At 35.7% G+C, this 23,360-nt stretch overlaps 2 protein-coding genes and 1 long non-coding RNA gene across 3 annotated transcripts; all 3 read left to right on the forward strand.

Annotated features, from left to right (window-relative positions):
• Positions 1-1,513: 1,513 nt before the first annotated feature.
• On the forward strand, positions 1,514-6,292 carry LOC132143526 (toll-like receptor 3). The gene is made up of 5 exons (XM_059553813.1): positions 1,514-1,870; positions 2,082-2,559; positions 2,944-3,138; positions 3,655-5,504; positions 5,748-6,292. Exons 2-5 carry the CDS (start codon positions 2,119-2,121, stop codon positions 5,974-5,976), a joined length of 2,715 nt encoding a protein of 904 aa, XP_059409796.1. The 5' UTR covers positions 1,514-1,870; positions 2,082-2,118; the 3' UTR covers positions 5,977-6,292.
• A 6,355-nt stretch (positions 6,293-12,647) lies between these two features.
• Positions 12,648-19,394, forward strand: LOC132143527 (cytochrome P450 4V2). Its single transcript, XM_059553814.1, has 11 exons — positions 12,648-12,883; positions 13,687-13,799; positions 14,468-14,553; positions 14,976-15,166; positions 15,530-15,599; positions 17,107-17,233; positions 17,316-17,489; positions 17,908-18,010; positions 18,155-18,289; positions 18,847-19,026; positions 19,142-19,394. Exons 1-11 carry the CDS (start codon positions 12,691-12,693, stop codon positions 19,303-19,305), a joined length of 1,536 nt encoding a protein of 511 aa, XP_059409797.1. The 5' UTR covers positions 12,648-12,690; the 3' UTR covers positions 19,306-19,394.
• A 4-nt stretch (positions 19,395-19,398) lies between these two features.
• On the forward strand, positions 19,399-23,146 carry LOC132143528 (uncharacterized). The gene is made up of 2 exons (XR_009434255.1): positions 19,399-19,874; positions 23,000-23,146. It is a non-coding gene; the product is annotated as an uncharacterized LOC132143528 (long non-coding RNA).
• Positions 23,147-23,360: the final 214 nt, after the last annotated feature.

Genomic DNA, 23,360 nt, shown 5'->3' on the forward strand with positions numbered 1-23,360 from the left:
ACTTGAGGCTTATAACAAGAGGATATAAGCTTTTATCTGCACAGTCACTGGTTACTGAACTTGCTTTAACCTCATCCTTTAACATGCAAATTCATACACTCCATAAATTATGCAAAATTTCTAATGGTTCAGGCATCACCTACCGCTGATTTTTTCAGGGTCACAGAGCGTACATTAGAGTCTGTGCCTGCCGTGATGGATTGCCTGCAGTAACTATCTGTGAGAATAGCTGTATGTTACTATTAACTGCATCAGCGAAACAGGCACAGGTTGACCAGCATTACACACAGAATATTGATCGCTTGTGTGGAGTGAATATTTGCTGACCATGAAAGGACACAAATGCACACACATAAATACCTTCCCAGCATTGTTCAGTCACTATAGTAATGAGAGATACTTGGAATAAAAGATAAAGAAAATACAGGCTATATTGATGCGGCTGAAATTAAAAAAGGGAAGTGTCATGACCAGTACAAATCTGGTGTTATTTTTAATATTGTATCTGTATTTAACAGATGCTGATGGAATAAACATCCTGAAAGGTCTCCTGTCTAAAGGCCATGAGCTATACTGATGCAGAGAGTGGTACCCTGCTGTTTGTCAATGAGTCATCAGATTCCAGGTGCCCTTCCACTTCCTGCTGCAGTTGCTAGGTAACAGCACACATCAGAATACAAATACTTTAAAACCACAGAGATTCCTCAAGACACTTTCTTTGCCGAGCTCTTGACACCAGAGTGTTCACTGCAGTCTTATGAAAATAAATGCTGAGTTCGAATGACATTTTCCGAATTTAAATAATATTATTATAGACACAGAGAAAGCATATTAATACCTCGGAATTCAGCTAAAGCTGCCTGTGCCTTCAAAGTGTGTAGCATAACATTTCATGTTTAACTATAGGCTACTATACTATCCAATATATTTTATAATAACTATTAATTCAAGGAGGCTAAATATTTATCAGTGTTACGAGATTCACGTTTTCATTTTCGTTTTCTAATACAGACTTTTTTTTTCTTCTCATTTTGAAATCTGTGTCGCCCATATATATATATATATATATATATATATATATATATATATATATATATATATATATATATATATATATATATATATATATATATATATATGTGTGTGTGTGTGTGTGTTTTGATTCTGCCGTTTCAGGGAGAGCCTTTGTAACACACAAAGCACAAAGTCTATGTTTTACTTCTTATGGGGGGCTCCCTAATGCCTTATGGGGGTTCCCGGATCCCCTGAGCCCCCACTTCATTTCGAGCACTGGCTACATTTTTGCATCTAAAATGGGCAATCCCTGTCGGTTTACTCAGTCCTTTAAAAAAAAAATTAAGATGTAAAACTATATTAGAAATAGCAGAAACGAAAGTGGCATCTGGGGATGCCACCGGAGGCGCTGCGACCAGCCGCTGCCAGGACTTGCGCTTGCTCTCTCATCGTTCATTTGATAATATAAGGAAGTGGGTTATTTTAATCGCTGACTAAAAAAAAAAAAAAACCTGCCAGATGCGATTTTAATCGTCATGAATTAAAAAAAAACGATCGAATGTGCATTCAAATAATGAGAGAAACGTATAATCTATTATAAGTAATCACAGAGCTTGAGCTGTGTCGAATATGAGTGACGTAATTTAATATCTAGGACACGTCCGCGGGAGATGATCCGCCTCTTCGTTTGTTTCACTTCTGAAAGAAGCGGAATTGTTCCTTATTGAATGTTATTTTCCCCCATGCAAATAATATATCAGCTATACAAGACTGCCTTGAGTTGCTTCACACTTGAAACACGTTAACCATGCTGATATTTGACCTGAACGAGGGAAATTAGATCGGCACGATTCATGTAAGTCCATGATGATCATCACACGCATTAAAACTTTGCAACAGATACGTTCTCGTGTATAATGTAATTGTTAAAAAGTTGCTATGCGGTTTAATTAATTTTCAGTAGCAAATATTTTACCTAACATAAATTATTTTGTGGCAAATTGTTGTGTATAAACTTGTCTATAACCTTTCATACCGTGAATGAAATACTGTTATGTTCATTACAGCTTGACTTGAGGAAAAAATAGGAAAGCAAGAAACTATATGGAACTGATGAAACTCATATTGTTGCCCTTGTTCTGCATGTGTTTCCATGGCCACTGTGCAGGCACTGCATACCCACACAAGTCAAAATGTACAATTGGGAATACCAAAGCAGACTGTAGTCATATGAATCTGGATGCAGTTCCAACGGACTTACCCAAAAATATCACCACATTGGATGTGTCTCACAACAGATTAAAAAATCTGTCTTCTCTGCATTTGTATTCAAATCTGATGGATATAGATGCCAGCTACAACACTTTAACGATCATAGAAGAGGATCTATGTCTTTCTCTGCCACACCTGCAAAGTCTTAATATGCAACACAATGAAGTGCATTTGTTAAACGAGAAAGACCTGAAAAACTGTTCTCACTTAACGCGACTTGACCTGTCTTACAATAGGCTGAAGCTAAATGGGGAGCCTTTCTCTGTTCTTAAGGTATGTTTATGAAGACGTTTAAGTAAATATTAAATGCAATAAAAAGTTTGAGGTGGCTTTTTATGTTCTTGTTTAAAGTATAATTCAGTATGGTGCCTCCTGGCTACACTGTTTTCTAGCACTAATATTTACATAGAGGGACAGGCTATTATGATTAATTGTGTGTGTAACCATAGAGACACGATCAGTACTGTCATATATATGAATGATAATCAATGATAATAATTTAATGATATGAATGATAATAATGTGTAACAGAAAATACTGTGTGCAGCATCATTGGTTTGTTTACATTAAATACGCTCTATCCCTTTCTCTATTGCTTTTTCAGTCTGTTATGGTCTTATAGATATTACTTTTTTTTAACATTTCCTCTCTATGTAGAGTCTGACGTGGTTGGATGTATCCCGGAACACACTTAAATCGGCTAAATTGGGAACACAACCTCAACTGCCAAACCTGGTGACCCTTGTTCTATCTGGAAATGAAATTTCTGTTCTGCAAAAAAATGACTTCTCATTCCTCAGCAATTCCTCTGCATTTCGGGTTCTGATACTCTCATCTCTGTCTCTTAAAAAGGTAAGAGGAAAAGAATGTGACATATGTCCTGTTATTTTCACTGAAAGCACATGAGTATCTATATAAAACCCATACAGAATTTCAGATACTACCATTCATGTTTGCCACAGTGTGTGTTTACTCGCATCTAACCTTATCTCTTTTGGAAAGCTGTTAGGAGTACATTTCCATTTTTGGTGCTCATATAACTGGACTTTGCTGTGATGTATTCTTTGTGAAACAATACTGAGAAACTTTTGACTCTGATTACTGACATGACCTAAAAACATCATGCAAATTTATGAAATGTAGTATTGTCAAGTGCTTTTGTAGCATTAGATCAACAATCAAATGCAACATGAACTAAACCTTTAAATAAGGGACAGTCAATTAGTATGTTTATATGCATTTAAAGAAATAAGTTTGCATGTGAACCAACTCAATGCTATAATGTGTAGTTTCTTGAATCTGGTTTAGCTCTGTCATTCTCACTCCAACAAACCTTTGTCTTCTTTTACAATTGTTTTGTTAACCTAGGTAGAGAATGGCTGTTTCCAGACTATTGCTAGACTTACTGACTTAGTGCTGGACTACAGCAAGATCAGCCTTCAGTTTACCCCCAGTCTTTGTGAAGAACTTGCAGGCACAGCTTTGCGAAACCTTTCCCTTAAGAACACTCAACAGGTCACCCTCTCAAACACAACTTTCCAAGGTCTAGACAAGACTAACATCACAGTGCTCGACCTCAGCAGCAACACAATGACAAAGATTGCTGATGGCACCTTTCAGTGGTTTCCCAGACTGGAAAGTTTATCCCTGGGGCATAACTCCCTTAAACACCTAACTAAGGACACCTTCCTTGGATTGGGAAACCTGAGACAGCTTAACCTGCAGAAAGCACTGATTAAGAGTCATAGTTCATCCTTACCAGTTATTGAAGACTTCTCTTTCCACCATTTAGTCCAATTAGAGCATCTATGCATGACAAATACTGCATTTCGAGAGATAACTGAACATATCTTTTCTGGGCTTCTGAACCTTAAGACACTGGATTTGAGTTGGAGCATCACAGGGTTGAAGACAGTCACAAACACAACATTTGCTTCTTTGCAAGAATCTCCACACCTTCAGACTCTTAATCTTACTGCCACGGGTATCAACAAGTTGGCACCTGGGGCCTTTTCAAGTTTGGGCAACCTCTCTACACTTCTACTCAGTCACAATTTCATTAATCAGCAGCTGAAAGGACATGAGTTAGAGGGCCTTTCAAACATTAAAGAGCTTGACATGTCTGAAAACCAGCAATGTATTTCCCTTACCAATACCTCATTCATCCATGTCCCTACATTAAGGACTCTAAAGCTTGGCCGTGCACTAAAAGGGACCCTAGATATAGAACCATCTCCGTTTAGGCCACTTGTCAACCTCACAATTCTAGATCTCAATAACAACAATATTGCAAACATAAATGCTGGCTTGCTGAAAGGATTGTACCATCTGAAGGTACTGAAAATGCAGCACAACAACTTAGCTAGGTTGTGGAAGACGGCCAATCCTGGTGGTCCAGTGTTGTTCCTCAAGGATGCCACAAAACTGTCTGTTCTGGATTTGGATTACAATGGTTTAGATGAGATTCCACTTAATGCTTTGCGTGGCTTCTTTGAGTTACGTGAGCTAAGTCTCCGTGGTAATTTATTGGATCAGCTGCATGCCTCTGTTTTTGATGACCTACAGTCTTTAAAGTATTTGCATCTTCAAAAGAACCTTATAACATCTGTTCTACGTGTCACGTTTGGTGTGCCACTTTCCAACCTGACAGAACTCTACATGGACCACAACCCCTTTGACTGCACCTGCGAGAGCATCCTGTGGTTCTCTGAGTGGCTTAACTCCACCAATGTCAGCGTTCCTGGGTTCCCTCAAAGTTATATATGTAACACACCAAATGCCTACTTTAACCGCTCTGTTATGGACTTTGACCCATTGTCCTGCAAGGATATGACACCTTTTAAGGCCCTGTACATTCTGAGTAGCACAGCAGTGTTAATGTTGTTATTCACAGCTTTCCTGGTACACTTCCAAGGATGGAGAATCCAGTTCTTCTGGAGCATAATGGTGAACCGTATGCTGGGGTCACTGAAGGATGAAAGCATTACTGAGGGTAGATATGAATTTGATGCATATATCATCCACAGTGCTGAAGATAGGCCATGGGTTGATCGAAGCTTGCTTCCCCTAGAGGATGAAAAATGCAATTTTTTTCTTGAAGACAGAGATGCAGTACCTGGTGTTTCTCAACTTAACACCATTGTTGAAAACATGGGGCATTCCAGGAAAATAATTTTTGTTATTACAGAAATGCTTCTGAAGGATCCTTGGTGTAGGCAGTAAGTAAACTTTTCCTTATTATCTATAACTGATTCAGAAAGGCTGTCTACTAATATGTTTAGTGACCATTAATTAAGTGTAAACCACTGACCAGTTTCAAGGTGTGCAGTACATTCAGATCCTCAGAGAAACACCTCACATATTCACCAAATTCATGTTTCCTTTTCTGTAATTAACTGAAATACACAGGTGGTTTACCAAATTCGAGAGCTATTTATACTTTCTCCTTCTCCTACTTTCAGATTCAAAGCCCATCATGCACTTCACCAGGTAATGGAGGACAATCGTGACTCACTGATTCTGATTTTTTTGCAAGATGTAACTGATTACAATCTGAACCGCTCTCTGTATCTTCGTCGTGGCATGTTGAAACCTCACTGTGTACTAAACTGGCCTTTACACAGGGAACGAATCCCAGCTTTCCATGAGAAACTCCGCTCAGCACTAGCTTCTACCAACAGAGTCAACTAGAATGTTTTTTTTTTCCCCATATGCAGAGCACGTTTAATTTGTCCTCAATATTTGTACTACAATCCTTACTTTCATTCTCTGTTTCATTTCTTTACATTTCATACATTTACATTTCAAAAGAATTAGCAAGTGAGATTATAGAGTGCTGCTTCCAAGCAAACACCACCTACTAGACATGACATCCAATGGCATTCTATGGAAAAAGCTAAATGTGCACTCACATGAAAAGTTTCACTATACCTTTTTATCCTCTTTTGAAATCATAATAGATAAATACCATTGCGACTCCAAACTAGATAATTGGGCAGACAAATTAGAGCCCTAGTTTATATATATATATATATATATATATATATATATATATATATATATATATATATAGATCTCATTAGACAAACTCTCGTTTTTGACCATAAAAGTTACATTTATTGTGACCTTTAGCTGCGCATTGCCATCAGGGTCAAATATATATATATATATATATATATAAATAAAAAAATAACATTTTTCTATTCTAATTTTTCCTCCTCCTTTTTTAAGTTTTAGTCAAACAAAATACAGTGGAGCAGTATAAAGTAATTGGAGCAGTGTGGGAAGCTTTGGTATTTTCTCTTAGATACTAACTATTTGAGAGAACATGAGTTGTATACTACTTTACAAATTTACGTTGCACTTTGGCTGTTAATTTAAGTCTGTGTTAATGATAAATGGTGTAAATGTCTTATGTTTGAGTATTGTAACCAATTGAAATATTTTGTACAATGCAGCCATCCAGTGGTCATTTCAAGATGAAAACTAATTTAATTTGCTTGGGTTTATTTTATTTTTTTATTGTATAGGGAAGACCGGGGCAAGTTGCAACCTGAATATTTCTTACTTCGGTTTTAATTTTTTTCAAAGTCTAGTGAACCTATAGAGATAATGCCATATTACACAACTTTCCCATGTGATAACTAGTCTTGGTCTCCCATATAATGTATACAATTAAAAGGATAAAGTATTACTAAAATATCAGTGCTACAAGAAATCTTTTTGATTTATTATTTTTCATGAAACATTAAATGAAAATTTTGATAACATTTTTGGTTTTTCTGCTTTTATTCTACACGACAAACAAAGTCTTGGTGGGTATTTGAAAGTCTAACACATCCCATGGCTTAAGTGGGGAGTAACACACATTTTCAAGTTCCCATTTAACAGGCGAGGAGCTCCTCTAAAACCTACTACCAGTGGCGGCTCCAGGATTTTTTTTGTTGTTGGGGGTGCTAAGGAGGGGCTTAACAGTTCAGACGGGGTGCTAAAAAACTAATTAAATTGAGTAAAAGTAATGAACGTCTATAAGCTTAAGCTATCTAAATAGCAAGCAAATTCAGCCACCTTGTGTTTTTTATATATGGCAGCTTTGAGGGCTAAGGAAGTTTCTGATGTGGCTATAGACCCGTCAAGCCCAGCCCAAGCGCCACCATTGCCTAGCCTACTACAGATCTAACAAAACGTAAAAAATGCTAGTTGGTGAACTGTTGAATGATCTCCAAAATGGGGCGTGAACTCCAAAATTGGGCAGAACCTCATTCGCAAAGACTTTTGTTACTGATTTACATTTCAAAATAAAACTTTATAAATTCATTGTTTCTAGTTTATCTAAAAATAAAATATGCTATATAAATAAATGTTCTCCATGAGTGCAGAGGCCAAAGCTTGTGGCCAGTGGTGTTTGGACCCAAGTTTGAACCTCTGCTTCATGATGTAAATCACTCAGGAGCCGTCCACTTCACTAGCAAGTACACTGGGTGTTATGGGAAGTGTTGCCGGTTCTGGTTTACCTAATTAATGCAGCCTAAAAATCCTTTAACGGATTTAGATATTAGAAGCATATTACTGTGTTATGTGTAAGCCAGGTTAAAGAGATGGGTCTTTTATATAGATTTGAACTGCAAAAGTGTGTCTGCCTCCTGAACAATGTTAGGTAGGTTATTCCACAGTTTTGAGAATGCAGTGGACGTGGAGGTCTATAATGTAACAAGAGCTTGTTCAAATACTGAGGTGCTAATCCATTCAGGGCTTTATAAGTAATAAGCAAAATCTTAAAATCTATACGATGTTTAATAGGTAGTCAGAGCAGTGTTGACAGAACCGGGCTAATATGGTCATACAGTACTTCTTGGTTCTATAAAGAACTCTAGCTGCTGCATTTTGAACCAGCTGAAGTTTGTTTATAAGCGTGCAGAACAATAACCCAATAAAGCATTACAATAATCTAACCTTGAGGTCATAAACGTATGGATTAACATTTCTGCATTTGTTTTTGTTTGTGCACAAAGCATTATAAATTGTTTCCTGTGTTATATGTTTATTCAATGATTACAGCCACTGATTTGCCAGAGGTTACCAATACACTATAAGTAAATGGGGCAACAGCTGTTAAATATTTTCTTATATTCCACTGTTTTGCTATAAAAGTATGTTGTTTGAAGTGTGTAGCCTAAATAGGCTATGGGGGCATAATAAAACTTGCTCACTGTATTGTAAGACTGTAAGGTGAGAGATAAGGAACAATATAAAGACTCTTAGGAAGTAGCTTTTTTTTTTCTTAAAAAAGGTGTCACATGGAAGTGCATGACAGCCTTCCTACAACCAGATTGCAGTTAATGTGGATAAGCTTTTTGTTTGTAATTAATGTATCTGTTACAATTCAGCAGAGTTTGTTACTTGCACTTTTGCTGATTATTTTTTTGTTCCTAGTTTGCAGAATCACTTCTAATGGGGGAGACTTGAATTTCCTCAAGTTATATATATATATATATATATATATATATGAGGCCACTATTACACACATACATGAAGACATGGGTGAAGGTTCTCACAATTAACTTTTGGTTTTGTGTTTGTTTTTTTAATCCGATGCAGGGGATGGTGGATGATGACCAACAGAATGTGTACTTTATCACTGTAATAGTTCAACAAATCAAATGCAAAATATAAAAAAACACACATATTGTTTTATTTTTTGACCAGTTTTACAGTTTAACTACATTTTGTTCCTGAAATCCACAGTTTTGGAATGAAGATAATCAAAGGTAATCAAACCAATCACGACCTAATAACACATGTTTCATGGATAAAGGGTTATGGCAAAGAGAACATATTGGTAGATATTCTACTAATATTAAAAACATCTGGTTTATTCTTGAATGGCCTATTCTGCAGTGCATATAAATCTGGTCCCATTGATTTGAAAGTATGTTTCTTCTCCCAACATTTAGACTGATTTCACTGAGATTGTACATGGTATATAAATATCTATTTGCTGTTCATATATGATTATATAACAGGTTTTAGATATTACTTACCACAAAAATCCTGACGTTTGCTTTCTTGTGTTTATTAGTGGGCCTATCCCTATACATATAGAGTCCAGTAGCTAATTCATTATGAAAAACTGGGATGGGTGAAAAATAGCTATTATTTAGCTATTTTGATCGGGTGTCTGGATTTAAGAATGCGTCCATGTTTATAGCCATGTGTACACGCAAAGCTCAACGTACTATGATGTTAGTATAGGCTGCATTCATACTATCACTTGTAGGTCTGTACGTTTCCTCAGCTTTGCCAAAAGAAATGTCTGTAGCCAGGCTACACTGATTGGAGCTGCAGTTACTCAGCTCCGCGGGAGAGGGAGGTATTGAGCGTGGTAAAGTAGTCAGACAAAACATTTTAATTGTCATCACTGTTTTTATTAGTGCCTTTTACTTAGGTTAACCCTGATACTGTACTGACACATCATGCACTTACACAATATGTTTTTTTTTTTCATTATAAACGGTCATTTTCAAACTGATCATAGAACATTTAAATAAAGTTGGCGCATACACCAAACTAGTTAAACATATTTAATATTATTATATTTGTATATTATATCCTGTAACAGTAATATTGTTTGCAGTTAACTCTTCTGTTAGACTTAAAGTTGACCGTGTTTCCTAGAAACGGGTAAATTGGACTAATCCCAGGGACAGGTTTCAGTTCTCTCCATTTATACATGTAATCTTTAAGCAACTATTTTATGAAAGATAGCTCAAGTAGAAGTGAGACCAAAAAACACAAATCCGTTCAACAGTTCAGCAGCTAGCATTTTAGTTTTTTTTACGTTTTGTTGTTTAAATGTGTGTTACTCCCCCGTTAAACCATGGGATGTGTTAGACTTTCAAGTAAACAGCTTGTTTATTCTGCACAAGCAAAATAAAAGCAGAAAAACCAAAAAATTTGATCACAATTTTCATTTAATGTTTCATGAAAAATAATAAATCATAAAGACTTCTCATAGCGCACAGAGAGGAAATTATATTAGTTTCAAATTGTTACAGAAATGACCACTGGATGGCTGCATTGTACTAAATTTTTCAATTGTTTAAATACTCAAAAGACATTTACACCGTTTAGCATGACAAAGACTTTTGAAAACAGCCAAATGGCAAAGTAAGTTTGTACCAAGTAGTATACAACTCATGTTTTCTCAAATAATTAGTACCTAAGAGAAAATACCAAAGCTTCTTACCCACACTGCTCCACTGTGTTTTGTTTGACTAAAACTTAAAAATGGAGGGGGAAATTAAAACTTATATATATATATATATATATATATATATATATATATATTGACATTTATGTAGTTTAACGGATTTGATTTTCAAAAATGATTCCTAAATACATATATTACCTTTTATATTTGACCCTGATGGCAGTGGCCTGCTGGAGGTCAGAATAAATTAAACTGTTATGGTCCCAAATGTGAGTTTGTCTGAAGTGATCTCTTTGAGCATACAAAATAATAATAATAATAATAATAATAATAATTCCTTGTACCTTACACAGTGTGGGCTCTATTTTGTCTACACACTAGTTGTAGTTTGGAGTAGCGATGGTATTATTCTATTGTGATTACTGAAGAGGATAAAAAGGTATAGTGAAACTTTTCAAGTGAGTTTGATTAAATTAATTTGCCAGGTCACATTTAGCTTTTTTCTTAAAACGGCATTAAATGTCATGTCTAGTAGGTGGTTTTTTCTAGAATGACGCCAATTCGTCGGTTTGCTATTTTCACAATCCTTTCTTTTCTTGCAGGGGTGAGACTGTTAAAACCGATTTGTTTAACAATTTTTTTTATTGTATTTTATTACTTACATTAAATATTTTGAATGAACTTGGCAACAATGGCTGCTTAACTGAAATAAACTGAAATAATGGTTGCTCTGATCCAAAACTTTACTATCACTACCAAAACTAGTCTTTAATAAGCTTAAATATTTTCTTTATCCTGTTTTTTTAGCTTAATTTACACTTTGCAGCATTGGACTTTAACAGTCTGAATTGTATCTTGGAATATTCTTCTAATCTTTAACGTGTATAGCATACATATAATATCTTTTTCTTTTGTCTAATGCACAGTCATCAACTTTTGTGGTGCCACTAAAAAGAGTTCACTCACTAGGTTATCTTGATCTTCAAACATCCACTCATATTGTGTAATATACTTATTGTGTAAGTATAGGCCAAAGACCCCAATCATAACAAGTGATTTATTGTAATTAGTGACACCAGGTGGCCGTTAATTGAGCTGTGGTGAGTAACTTATTGCTAATGTAAAACCAACCTGAATCATTCACATAATAACTATTCTACAGGCCTTTTTTTCATATAACAAGTTTTGTTACATGCTGTTCAGACATTGGCAATAATATTTATTTTAATTTAATACTTGAACATTTGTTTGTCTATAGAAACAAGTAGCTAACCTTTGCCAAATAAGCTAACGTCACTTGTCAGCTAGCAAATAAAGTTCTAGAACAGCTTTTTCTACTGTGCTGTAATAACATTCAAAAACCGGAACTAATTCAGATCCAACAGGATGTCATATGATTCACTTGCACCTAGCCAAATACTATGATATGCTATAGTTGGCAGTACTATTAACACAGGTGAAGAAAGAGCTTTATTGGCAGGTATGTTTACTCATACAACGAATATGTTATAGTGACAAAGGCTTCCACATTTACTCATTATATTTTATTATCTCTGTCTTGTCTTGTCTGCTGTGGAAGCCTTTGTCACTATAACATATTCGTTGTATGAGTAAACATAGGCCTACCTGGCAATAATATATACCACACACACACACACACACACACACACACACACACACACACACACACACACACACACATATATATATATATATATATATATATATATATATATATATATATATACGTATATATATACTGTATGGCATTTGTGTGTAGCCTAAAGCAGTATGTTATGTACAAATGCAAGAAAAGGTAAATAAGAAGCTTGGTGTGTTAAATGGATGTATAAATAGTTTACATTTTTATTTTTTGTGAAGAAAGATATTGTATTTTCCGAGAGTAAAATTAAATAATTGATTATGTATTTTGAGTATTTCAAATACAAAATACTGTCTCTCAAAGTATTTAATTAGGCTACACATTAAGTCTTTCCACGATTTCCCAACATAAACACAGCAACAAAATTTTCCCATTTCAGAGGTTCTGCAGTTCTTTAAATTAATTTGTAGCGGTGCTTGTGCCTTGTGAACTTGCGTTTCGTCAGGATGATCCAAAGTCCAGTAGCAAATTCATTATAAAACACCGTGAAGCTCATATAGACACACGCAACGCCGTGCCTCTCAGTGGCAAGATGGTCTCGTTCGTCGGTGTGTATAGTTTTGGGTTCGTAGCCGCGACGGTTTGCGTTTTTCTTTTGACATACATCACCTACCAGCTGCTGAAAAACTACCTTCACAAATGGAAGGAACTGAAGCCAGTCCCGGGCATTGGAAACACATATCCGTTCATCGGGGACGCGCTGCAGTTTAAATCGAACGCGGGAGGTGAGAAGAGCAATATATAGATCCATTTTTCTTCCAATCATCTTTACGATGTTTTGTCTGCTCTAATCTCGTAAATAAATATAAAACACACATAGAATTTATACATGATAATATTTCAAAATAAAGTTATTATAGAATGACAAAAATAAAACGATTATCAGAAATAATAAAAGCAATGAAACTGTGCACTTTTACATGCTAATATAGGGTCTATGTTATTTCTAATTGTTCAATAAACCAATGCAGTTGACGAAGTTTATGGTATTAATTGTAAGACTACACCCAAGTATGGCCTATTCTGTTTTTTTTATGTTATATTCTAAAGTATTCTATATTTTTTAAATGTCTATTCTAAAAATGTATTTTGATGATCCCTTTAACACATTCTGTTGTAACGTTCCACCTATAGGCTATATCTAACTCTCATTAGAGTGAGTAGTTGACTGTTAGGGCTAGGGTAAGTAGAATAGATGTAAGTAGAAATGTAGCCTACTTGCAAAGACCATCACAATAGAGTTAGCAGATATTATTCATACAGTCTACTAATTCTTTAATGAGAGTTAGTTAATACATAAGTGCAACTTATTGCCAACTCAATTTTCAAAAGAGACCATCAAAAAGTGTATAAAAATATATTCTAAATTGTTCTGTTTTTAAAATTAAAACGACAACCAAAACGTATAGTTCCTTATGTGACAGCTATTCCCTGACTCTAATTTTAACATAGAAAGTTCAGTGTGTGACTTGAATTAAAGTAACCCTTCAAATGCAGTGAAGTATAACAGCTGAAAACTGTCTTTCAGATTTCTTTTGTCAGGTGGTTGGCTACACAAAAGAATTCTGGGATTCTCCTCTGTTTAAATTATGGATCGGACCTATTCCATTTCTCATCTTATACCATGCTGAGACTATCGAGGTATCACTTGCATGCACACTCTCACTTGTTGATCAGGGTCTCTGGCCTATAGTGACAGAATATTACACAATATGAGTTGATGTTTGAAGATCAAGATAACCTCAGTGAGTGAACTATTTAGTGGCACCGCAATAGTTGATGAATGTGCATTAGTTAAAAGAAAAAGATATGATATGTATGATATCTATGTGCAAAGAAAAACATAAAACGTTAAAGATTAGAAGAACATTCAAAGATACCATTCAGTATGTTAAAGTCTAACCCTGCGAAGTGTAAAAGCAGATTAAAGACTAGTTTTGGTGGTGATAGTAAAGCAGAGGAACCATTGTTTCAGTTTTTTTTTTTTTCATTTCAGCAGCCATTGTTGCCAAGTTGATTCAAAGTGTTTCAATATAAGGAATAAAATACAATAAAAATTTAGTTTAAAACATCTGTTTTAACAGTCTCACACCTGGGAGACAAAAAAAGGATTGTGAAACTAGTGTTGCAATATTCAACACAATGTTGCTTAATTCTATATTCCAACAAAATTGTACTTCACATTTTTACATTGCAAGCATATGAATACTTATTATAATACTTAATATATCAACCCTAGTGGTAACAAAGATAAGTCCTCAATTTTATGTTTTATTTGTCACTCTTGCCAAATCCTACCACTTATACAGACAGTGCTCAATAACCCCGTTCACATGGACAAGGCCTACGCATACAAATTTCTGCACCCCTGGCTGGGAACAGGACTACTCACAAGGTAAACTGTATACCAACATTATAAAGGCTCATTTTAAATAATTTCAAGTTGTAGGGAACATTTCAAAGCAACCACACATTATTAAACAGGGTCAGTTAGTAGTATCAGATCAGAACCATTGATGCCAACTTCATCAATATAAGACTAATCCATAGTTTCAGTAAAGTAGCTCTAAAAAAACACACTAATGTCATTATTCAGCTCCAGTCAGTCTCTAATAGCTGTGTAAAGTTCATCATTTATAAATCAAGTTCAGTTCAGAGATTAGCAGTTAAACTGAAGACAGTAGAATTGTGATTGATCATGAGACAGTTTAATACTGATTCTATTTAGTTCAATAATAAAGAGCAGACAAAAAATTATCCCTTTGCTAATAAATAAGACACCTGTTTTAAATTTCCTTCTGTGTTTCATTTTGTTAGCACTGGGGATAAGTGGAGACACAGACGTAAGATGTTGACCCCGACATTTCATTTCTCTATACTAACTGAGTTCCTGGAGGTGATGAATGAACAGGCAGAAGTGCTCATAGAGAAACTTCAGAAACAAGCTGGAAAAGGCTCTTTCAACTGCTTTAACCACATCACTCTCTGTGCCCTTGACATCATTTGTGGTTTGTGTAGTTTTCTGCACATTTTAACATCCTTAAAGTACTGATAGTACCTTAACGTGTACCCTTAACAAGACAAACTTTGAGGGGGTGACAAACTGTGATTTTGGACTATTATACAGACTATTAAGGCATTGTATTATTATGGCATTGTAAAGACTAAATTTATTCCTCACAGCCTCGTTTTCATCCACATAAATGGTGTCTAACCTGACTATGGTCTATTTACATATATTTTGTCTGTGTGTTTATGGTGGTTTTGTTTTTTTGTGAGGGTTTTGGTTTTTAGTGGGGGTGACAATGCAAGTTGTTTGTTTGAAAATGTGGACAAGTATCAAAATTCAAAACAGAAGTGATACATTTCAGAGACTGCCATGGGAAAGAAGATCTATGCACAGAGCAACCATGACTCTGAGTATGTGCGCAGTGTGTACAGGTAAGTTCTTTTTTACAATTATTAATGTTAATATGGAAGGAACATTTTTAGGGTGGATGCTAGACAGATTTAAGGTTGTGCATCCGAGTACAAATCAATACTGGTTTGAAACTCTGCAAATAACTGTGTGTGTTTAACTGGCTTGCTGAGTTAGCTTTTAGTGCTTGGTCATGCTTTATTCCAAAGGCCATGCAAAGGATGACTTTGTATGTTTATTATGGCCTCCTAACAATCCCTATATCTGCTGATTGGCTTCATCACTCTGTCTCCTCTCCACTAATAAGCTGGTGTGTGGTGGGCGTTCTGGCGCAATATGGCTGCCGTCGCATTATCCAAAGTGGATGCTGCACACTGGTGGTGGATGAGGAGATATCCCCTGACAATGTAAAGCGCTTTGAGTGCTTAGAAAAGCACTATATAAATGTAAGGAATTATTACTTTTATTTATTAAAGCAATAAGCCCTAAGAAGTCGTGGTTTACACTGAATTTATAACAGCTAAGGGGCATTGTTAAAACCCTAAAACCCCCTTAGCTGTTATAAATTCATTGTAAATCATGGCTTCATTGGGGTTATTCCTTTTGTAAAATGGTTATTCCATATACGTAGTAAGGTTTCCCAGAGTAAAACAGAGCAAATAAAGTGTAATGATTTAAATAAAAGCTGTTTTCTTTCGCCCAAAAAAATTTAGTTCCTCAGAAACAGTTGTGACTAAGTGGTTGCTGAGCAACAAACATAAGTGAACAAAGGTGTTTGTTTGTAGTGTAATTTACAATAGATTTGAATGCGGCTCAACCAATCAGAATTAAGGATCGTAACTGTCCTTTAAAAAATAAAAAAAATAAAAAAGTCTAGAGTCATGGTTATATTTAGTGCTCTGAAAGTTTCAAAATACTTCAAAATAATTCCAGTTCTAAATAGATGGTTAAGGGGTTCAAAAGTATACAGGGGTCAATAAAGCAATAAGCCCCAAGAAGCCGTGGTTTACAGTGAATTTATAACAGCTAAGGGGCATTGTTAGGGTTAGGGTTACCAAATGAAGACAGAATATATGACATTTACAGCCTTTGATTATGAGTTAATTAATATTTTAACATGAATAGATTGTGAAGTGCTTAAAATGACTAATACAGATATATTTTCACAACATTTGTAAATGTAAAAAGGAGCATTATGTAATATGGGAACTGAAGTTTAATGACATTTGTTCTCATTCAAAAATACATTAAGAAGCTTTAATGTAATTTCTTCTGTCATGAAAACAAATTCCTTGTATGTGTAAACATACCTGGCAATAAAGCTCTGATTCTGATTAAATAATTGTAAACCATCTGTCAAAATAATTTAATATAATAATTTAAAAAGTGAATGATTTGTGAAAGCATCTCTGTCAAGCATTACATAATGTTTGTTAATGATTAATTAATGTAAGTTATTATAAAGTGTTACCAATGAATGAATATGATATTTACTAATACTTGCAATTTCTGTTATTCTAATTGGTACAGAATGAGTGACATCATTACCAAGCGCCAGAGGATGCCCTGGTACTGGCCTGATTTTGTGTATAACTATTTTGGTGAAGGCAGAGAACACAACCGTAGTTTGAAAGTCCTTCACTCCTTCACAGAGAGTGTGAGTGTTTATGTAATATTTAGCCACATTCAGTCTGGTCAAGGCTGCATTCTGATCACCGGTGTGTCTTTCTGTCATGTAGGTGATTAACGAGAGGGCAGAGTACATTAACTACATTGAGTCTGACAGTGAATCAGATCAGGGAATGAGAAAAAGACGGGCTTTCTTGGACATGCTGTTAAAAACAACAGATGAGGATGGGAAAAAGTTAACTCACAAAGATATCCAGGAGGAAGTGGACACCTTTATGTTTGAGGTAGGAACTGTTAAAATGGTGAGAGGAAAAAATTGATTTACTGATCAAAACCGCACAGGCTAGCGGGTTAAACAATGCTATGATAACTCTGAAAAAATAAATAAATACCATTATGAAGGTAAATATGAATGTCCTGTAACATTTTTTCTTTTATTAATGAATAGTTCTTGTTTTGTGTGTTATTAGGCAAGGATTGGCAAACTAGGTCATTATCATCCACATTTTCTGTATTACAGTATTAAAATTCATTTAATTAAAAAAAGAACTTAAATGATAAAACTGATCCAAAGGAGTTAAAACCATTAAACATTTGTTCATAGGTTTACCAAATCAATGGAATTTCTAAATGTTTTGAAACCAAGGTAACTTGGTGAGGTAAACTTTATGTTAAAAAACATTTTTTGCTGCATTTTTGCAGGGTCATGACACAACAGCGGCTGCCATGAACTGGGCTATACACTTGTTAGGCTCCCATCCTGAAATCCAAAAAAAGGCGCAACAAGAACTATTTGAGGTTTTTGGTGCGTTAAGCCCACTTGTGGTTCATATTATTCAGTTAAACACCAAGAACAGGTGTTTAAATCTTTACTTTGTTGTGAGGTAAAAGAGTCTGAAACCATTTGGAATTCATTTGAATAATTTTGCAATGTGTTTGTGTGTGTCAGGCGAGTCTGAGAGGCCAATTAACACAGAGGATTTAAAGAAACTGCGTTATCTGGAGTGTGTGATAAAGGAGTCTCTGCGTCTCTTCCCTTCTGTTCCGTTTTTTGCCCGAACCATCTGTGAGGATATGAAGATCAGTGAGTTCCTTCTACTTGTCACATATTCATTCATTCCTTGGGTCATGCATGCATTGAGTAATGTGGCATTTTGTTAATTCACACAGTTTAGTATTTTTTTTCATCAGTTTCAGCAATAGCTGAATAACAAAGAGGTCCGAACCAGTATGACATTTTTTTTTTCTATGAACTGCAATAAGATCAATTTAATAAATTATTTAATAAATTATTCTCTTAATAATAATGTACTGGTAGCTGATCACTCCCAAACTTTAATTCTGTTGTTATTTACCCCAAATATCACTGCAAATTACAGTGCTGTTCTTTCCACACACACGCACGCACACAAACACACACACACATAAATAATCTTTACTTAGATTTTTTTTCATGCAATAACAATGATAATCATTTTATTTTATTTTATTATATTTTATTTTCAGCTGAAATAATAACACCACACACATTTAAAACAACATAAATATTAAAAAGTAATTTGAGAATTTTCATATTTTGGTAAGCTATTGTAATTCATTTACTGTACCATTTGACATGATACTTGTGTGTGTCTTCTGTAGATGGCTATAAAGTTCCTAAAGGAGCAAATGTCATCATCATAACTTATGCCCTTCACCGTGACCCTCGCTTCTTCCCTGACCCTGAAGAGTTCCGTCCTGAGCGTTTCATGCCAGAGAACTGCGTCGGTCGACATCCTTATGCCTTCATTCCGTTCTCTGCCGGCCTTCGCAACTGTATCGGTGAGACCTACAAGCATAAAGATTATACGTGGAAATAATGTTTCATTCTGTACTTTTCCAGAGTTTTTTTATTTAACTTTTATAATAGTTGACAGTTTTATGTTTGTGTATTCAGGTCAGCGTTTTGCTATAATGGAGGAAAAGGTTATTCTGGCTTCTATTCTGCGCTACTTTAACATAGAGGCATGTCAAAAGAGGGAGGAACTCCGTCCAGTGGGCGAACTGGTACTGCGACCAGAGCGAGGCATCTGGATCAAGTTGGAGCGCAGAAAGCACTAAGCACACACATCTAGTCAAGAAGAGAATTCATTCAAAATGGAAATATTGTATACTGAATGACACAAACCTTAATTAACATAAAGCCCAATTTCTGATTCATTGGACACGAAATTTAAATAACTAGGAGAACAGCAAAGTGCAGTAAATAGTATAGCTATTTGAAAAAAAAAATGTGTTTATGATTGTGATAAATTGAAACAAAATGATAACAAATACCAATTTGCAATATAAAAAAAGCATAACAGACTTCTTATGCATAGGTAAAATAACTGGAAGTCTGTGACCCTGAAATTCTTGCACAGTCAGGTTATTTTAAAAATTAATTTAAGATTATGCAATCTTGTTCAAATAATTGTCAAGAGATTATGTTGAAAGTTACACATTTACACAGAAGTGCAACTGTTCTGTAACTGAAAGTACTGCGAAATGATTAAGGGCTTTTACAAATATACTATAAAATGTAATCTAAGAAAATTTATTTTAATTCCTTCCAGAATGACCATGACTAAAACTCTGTAATAATCTATTCTTAAATTAACTCTGGTTTATGTGGCATTAAATGTTAGCCAGTGCTTTAAGTGGCCCAAAAGAGGTGCCGGTACTCTATTATAGCATATATTATGACTCCCTCCATCCTCTGAGGTAACAACAACTATATTGAAGGGGTTTTATAACATCAGTCAACAGACGACCTTATAAAAAATAATAAATCCTTTTATTAGTTTGTGGATTTTCTTGAGCTAGAAAGTGCAACTGAACATAGATAAAATGTGCAAAAGGATTTTGAAAAAATACCCTTAGAAAGAGTTACTGAACATAAATAAAATGTGCAAAAGGATTTTGAAAAAATACCCTTAGAAAGAGTTACTGCATTACTTCATTAGCTTGCGTCTGACCTGCAGCGATATCATTCTGGCTTGGTGGAGTGTCAGTCAGTAAGTCATCTGAATCTGACCGTGTTCTTTTAGTACTGAGAGTCTGAAGCCAAGAGAGCATATTAAGTGTTGTTCACTGTATTTGTATTTTTACCGAGCCGAGTGTGCGCATTTCACACACCCTCTCCGGCCACGTTGTTGTTGACACTGACAACGGCGCATGCGCATGCGCTTTTCACTTGTAAAACTCAAGCGTGTATGGGTAATGTAGTCTCTGCTCTCGATGGGACAAATTAGGAAGCGTGCATTGTGAAGGGCGCTCTGAATAGCGGCAGCGCAGGCAAAGCATTAAAACCTCTATTAAAACAGATGTCCAAATGAGCGTACCGGTACGCTAAAAGCACGTTCTGGGCGCACGGAGAGGTGGCGGTACGCTCAAGAGCTATATTTGGAAGTGGTGGTACTGAGTACCGGTGCGCAGGGGCGTCGGACTGGGGGGGTAAAGGGTACCGAGTACCCAGGGCCCGAGGCAGGGGGGGGCCCTTAGAAGTCAGTTTTCTATACATACATATACATGCACTTTTGTATAGCATTTATGTACAACTAAAAAAGTTCCTGTGCAAAACTAAACTTGTAGTTAGGCGCTGGTTTGGTATAAAAAAGTCATTTTCATGCTGTGCAGGGCCCCACACCCCTCTCGAATTAATGCAAATGGTACGACCCGCAGGTCAGGTGCTTCTGCTGCGGACCCGCGGTGATTGAATCAGTTGATGAGACAGGAGCTGGAGTGAGCCGTGAAGAGTCATGTCTCTCCTTAAGAAAGGAATATCAGGGGCTCAAAAACGAAAAGAGAAGCAGAATAAAGAGAGAAGGGCAAATGAGGGCAAGCAGTTGCTCACAAATTTTTTTGAAAAGAGAGGTGAGCTCCAAATGCATCATCAAGCATTGACATTGTTTTAACATAAATATCTACTCCCGGTAGAATAGCATACATTTATGTTTGCATTTATGAATAATATACCAATACTTTATAGTATCACACCCTTCATAGCGAGCAAACAATGTTTCTGATTATTACATGGCTTGGCTGAATTCCAATGTAGAATGCGGTCTGTTATTTCTTGATAACAGACCGCTGCGAAGTATAACAGACCGTTGCCATGAAAAACAGCGCGTTGCTATGGACGCGGAACGGACTATTTTCTTTGGCGGAAGCAATACAATCGTTTTTAAATCAATAAACTCCTTTTTAAATCAATAATTCGTGGCAAATTATTTATTTTGTGGGTAGCCATGTAATAAGCGGGATAATGTATAGAGAGGCGGTCGTTATAGCGAATAACAACCCCGACAGGCTGAACAGGACCCCGACACGAAGCGGAGGATAATGTAATCTAACGTTATACATTATCCCTTACGTAAATAACAGGGAGTGAGAAGCAGACGGAGCTCAACACACTGCCACTCCAGGCAGCTGCCTAAACGCTTGTCTCCTCTTCTGCTGCAGTTCTCCCCACTCTCAGAGTCAGAAGTTTACATGAAAACACTGTATATTTCCCTCCATTGTCAAAATCTAACACCCGAGAAAACACAGATCGTTAGCGCCTATTTTACCGTATTGTTATGCAAATTAGCTCGCACACGCTCTTACATTAAGTACAGGATTGTTCTCAGTATAATAATGCACATCTTAATGATTGAAAAATGACTTATTTTAAAACATAATTCAAAGACTGAATGTCTAGTTTGGCGGTTAGTTTACCCTGTGATTCTATAGTCTAGTCTGCATTTATTTTAAACAGACAAATAATCATCAATTATCTTGTACTTAGCCTACACTTTAAAAAAAAGTATTGTGACAATAAAGGATATTTTAGCAACCATTTGAAGCCATATATTTCAGTTTCAGAGTCAGACCCTGCAGCAGCAGGCCCCTCATCATGGCTAGGTGAAAGCAGTGACAGTGAGGTGGATGTGAGTGTGACAGCGAGACAAGGTGAGCTTTTTAACACTTAGTAATTAGTAATTAAGTGTTAAGAGGAAATAAGCAAAATTAGTACATTGTTATTGTACACATTTAAAGTTTAAAGTGTAATTACTAATTACAGTTTAAAGTTTACAGTTTAAAGTTTAAATGTGTACAATAACAATGTACCCATTTTGCTTATTTCCTCTTGTAGCAGAGGCAGAAATAGAAGATGAGGTTGATATTCATATAAGTGATCAGAGGGAAAGTGAAGAATGTGATGAAGGTAGTCAGGAGCAGGAGGACAGAGCTGAAGAGGAAAGAGAAGAGAATGAGAGACTTAGGGATACTGGAGAGGGATTGTCAGAGGACCCAGGATTATGGCCAACAACTCTTACTGATAAGCACAGGAAAACTATTGTTCAAATGCTAGCAAAAAACTGGACTTTAAAGACCTGATCAGCAAATTTGCGCATGCAAAGACCCGTCAATGGGCATTTAGTAAAAACTGACATTATTTAGTTTGTGTTTCAGACCAAAGTTTTTCTCATTTGGTATGGTCATTTTCAGAACTGCTTTACAGTATATTTGATTTAGTCCAGGTTTGGACCTGCTAGACCTTTTGTCATCTCAGTAAGTAGTACTTTCGACAATAAAACAAATATATATTAATCAGAGTGTGGCCTATTTTGTTTACATTTTAAGTGTTTTTATGATAAAAATGCAATACCTTACCTATTGGTATCACTATGGTATTGGGGGCCCAGCAAGATGGTTTGTACCCAGGGCCCAAAATTTGGTGCTACGCCCCTGCCGGTGCGTAACGGCCCACTTAAAGCACTGATGTTAGCAGATAAATTGTTTCAGACATGCAATTTTTTTCTTTCTTTCTACTCTCTTGTTTTACACATTTAAATCTAAAGATGCTAATATAAATTTTTTAACTAATATTTGGTAATCATTTACTGATTGTTACAAGTACAATTAAATACTATTAAAGCATCTTTAGTGTTGGTTTCATTCTCAGTTTTGAGGTTTTGGTTGGTTTTTCATTTTGCATTCTAGCTGTGAGGATCATCATAGAGCACCATAGAGCACATACGCCATAAGCATGAAGAATATTGGATTGCACATGTGAATGAAAGTCAGCATGAAAACATCTGCAATTATGGGACAACATTAGCATACATGATAGAGACCGTAATTACTTGAAA

The sequence above is a fragment of the Carassius carassius genome, chromosome 7 (genome assembly GCF_963082965.1).
Source record: "Carassius carassius chromosome 7, fCarCar2.1, whole genome shotgun sequence".
NCBI lineage: Eukaryota > Metazoa > Chordata > Actinopteri > Cypriniformes > Cyprinidae > Carassius > Carassius carassius.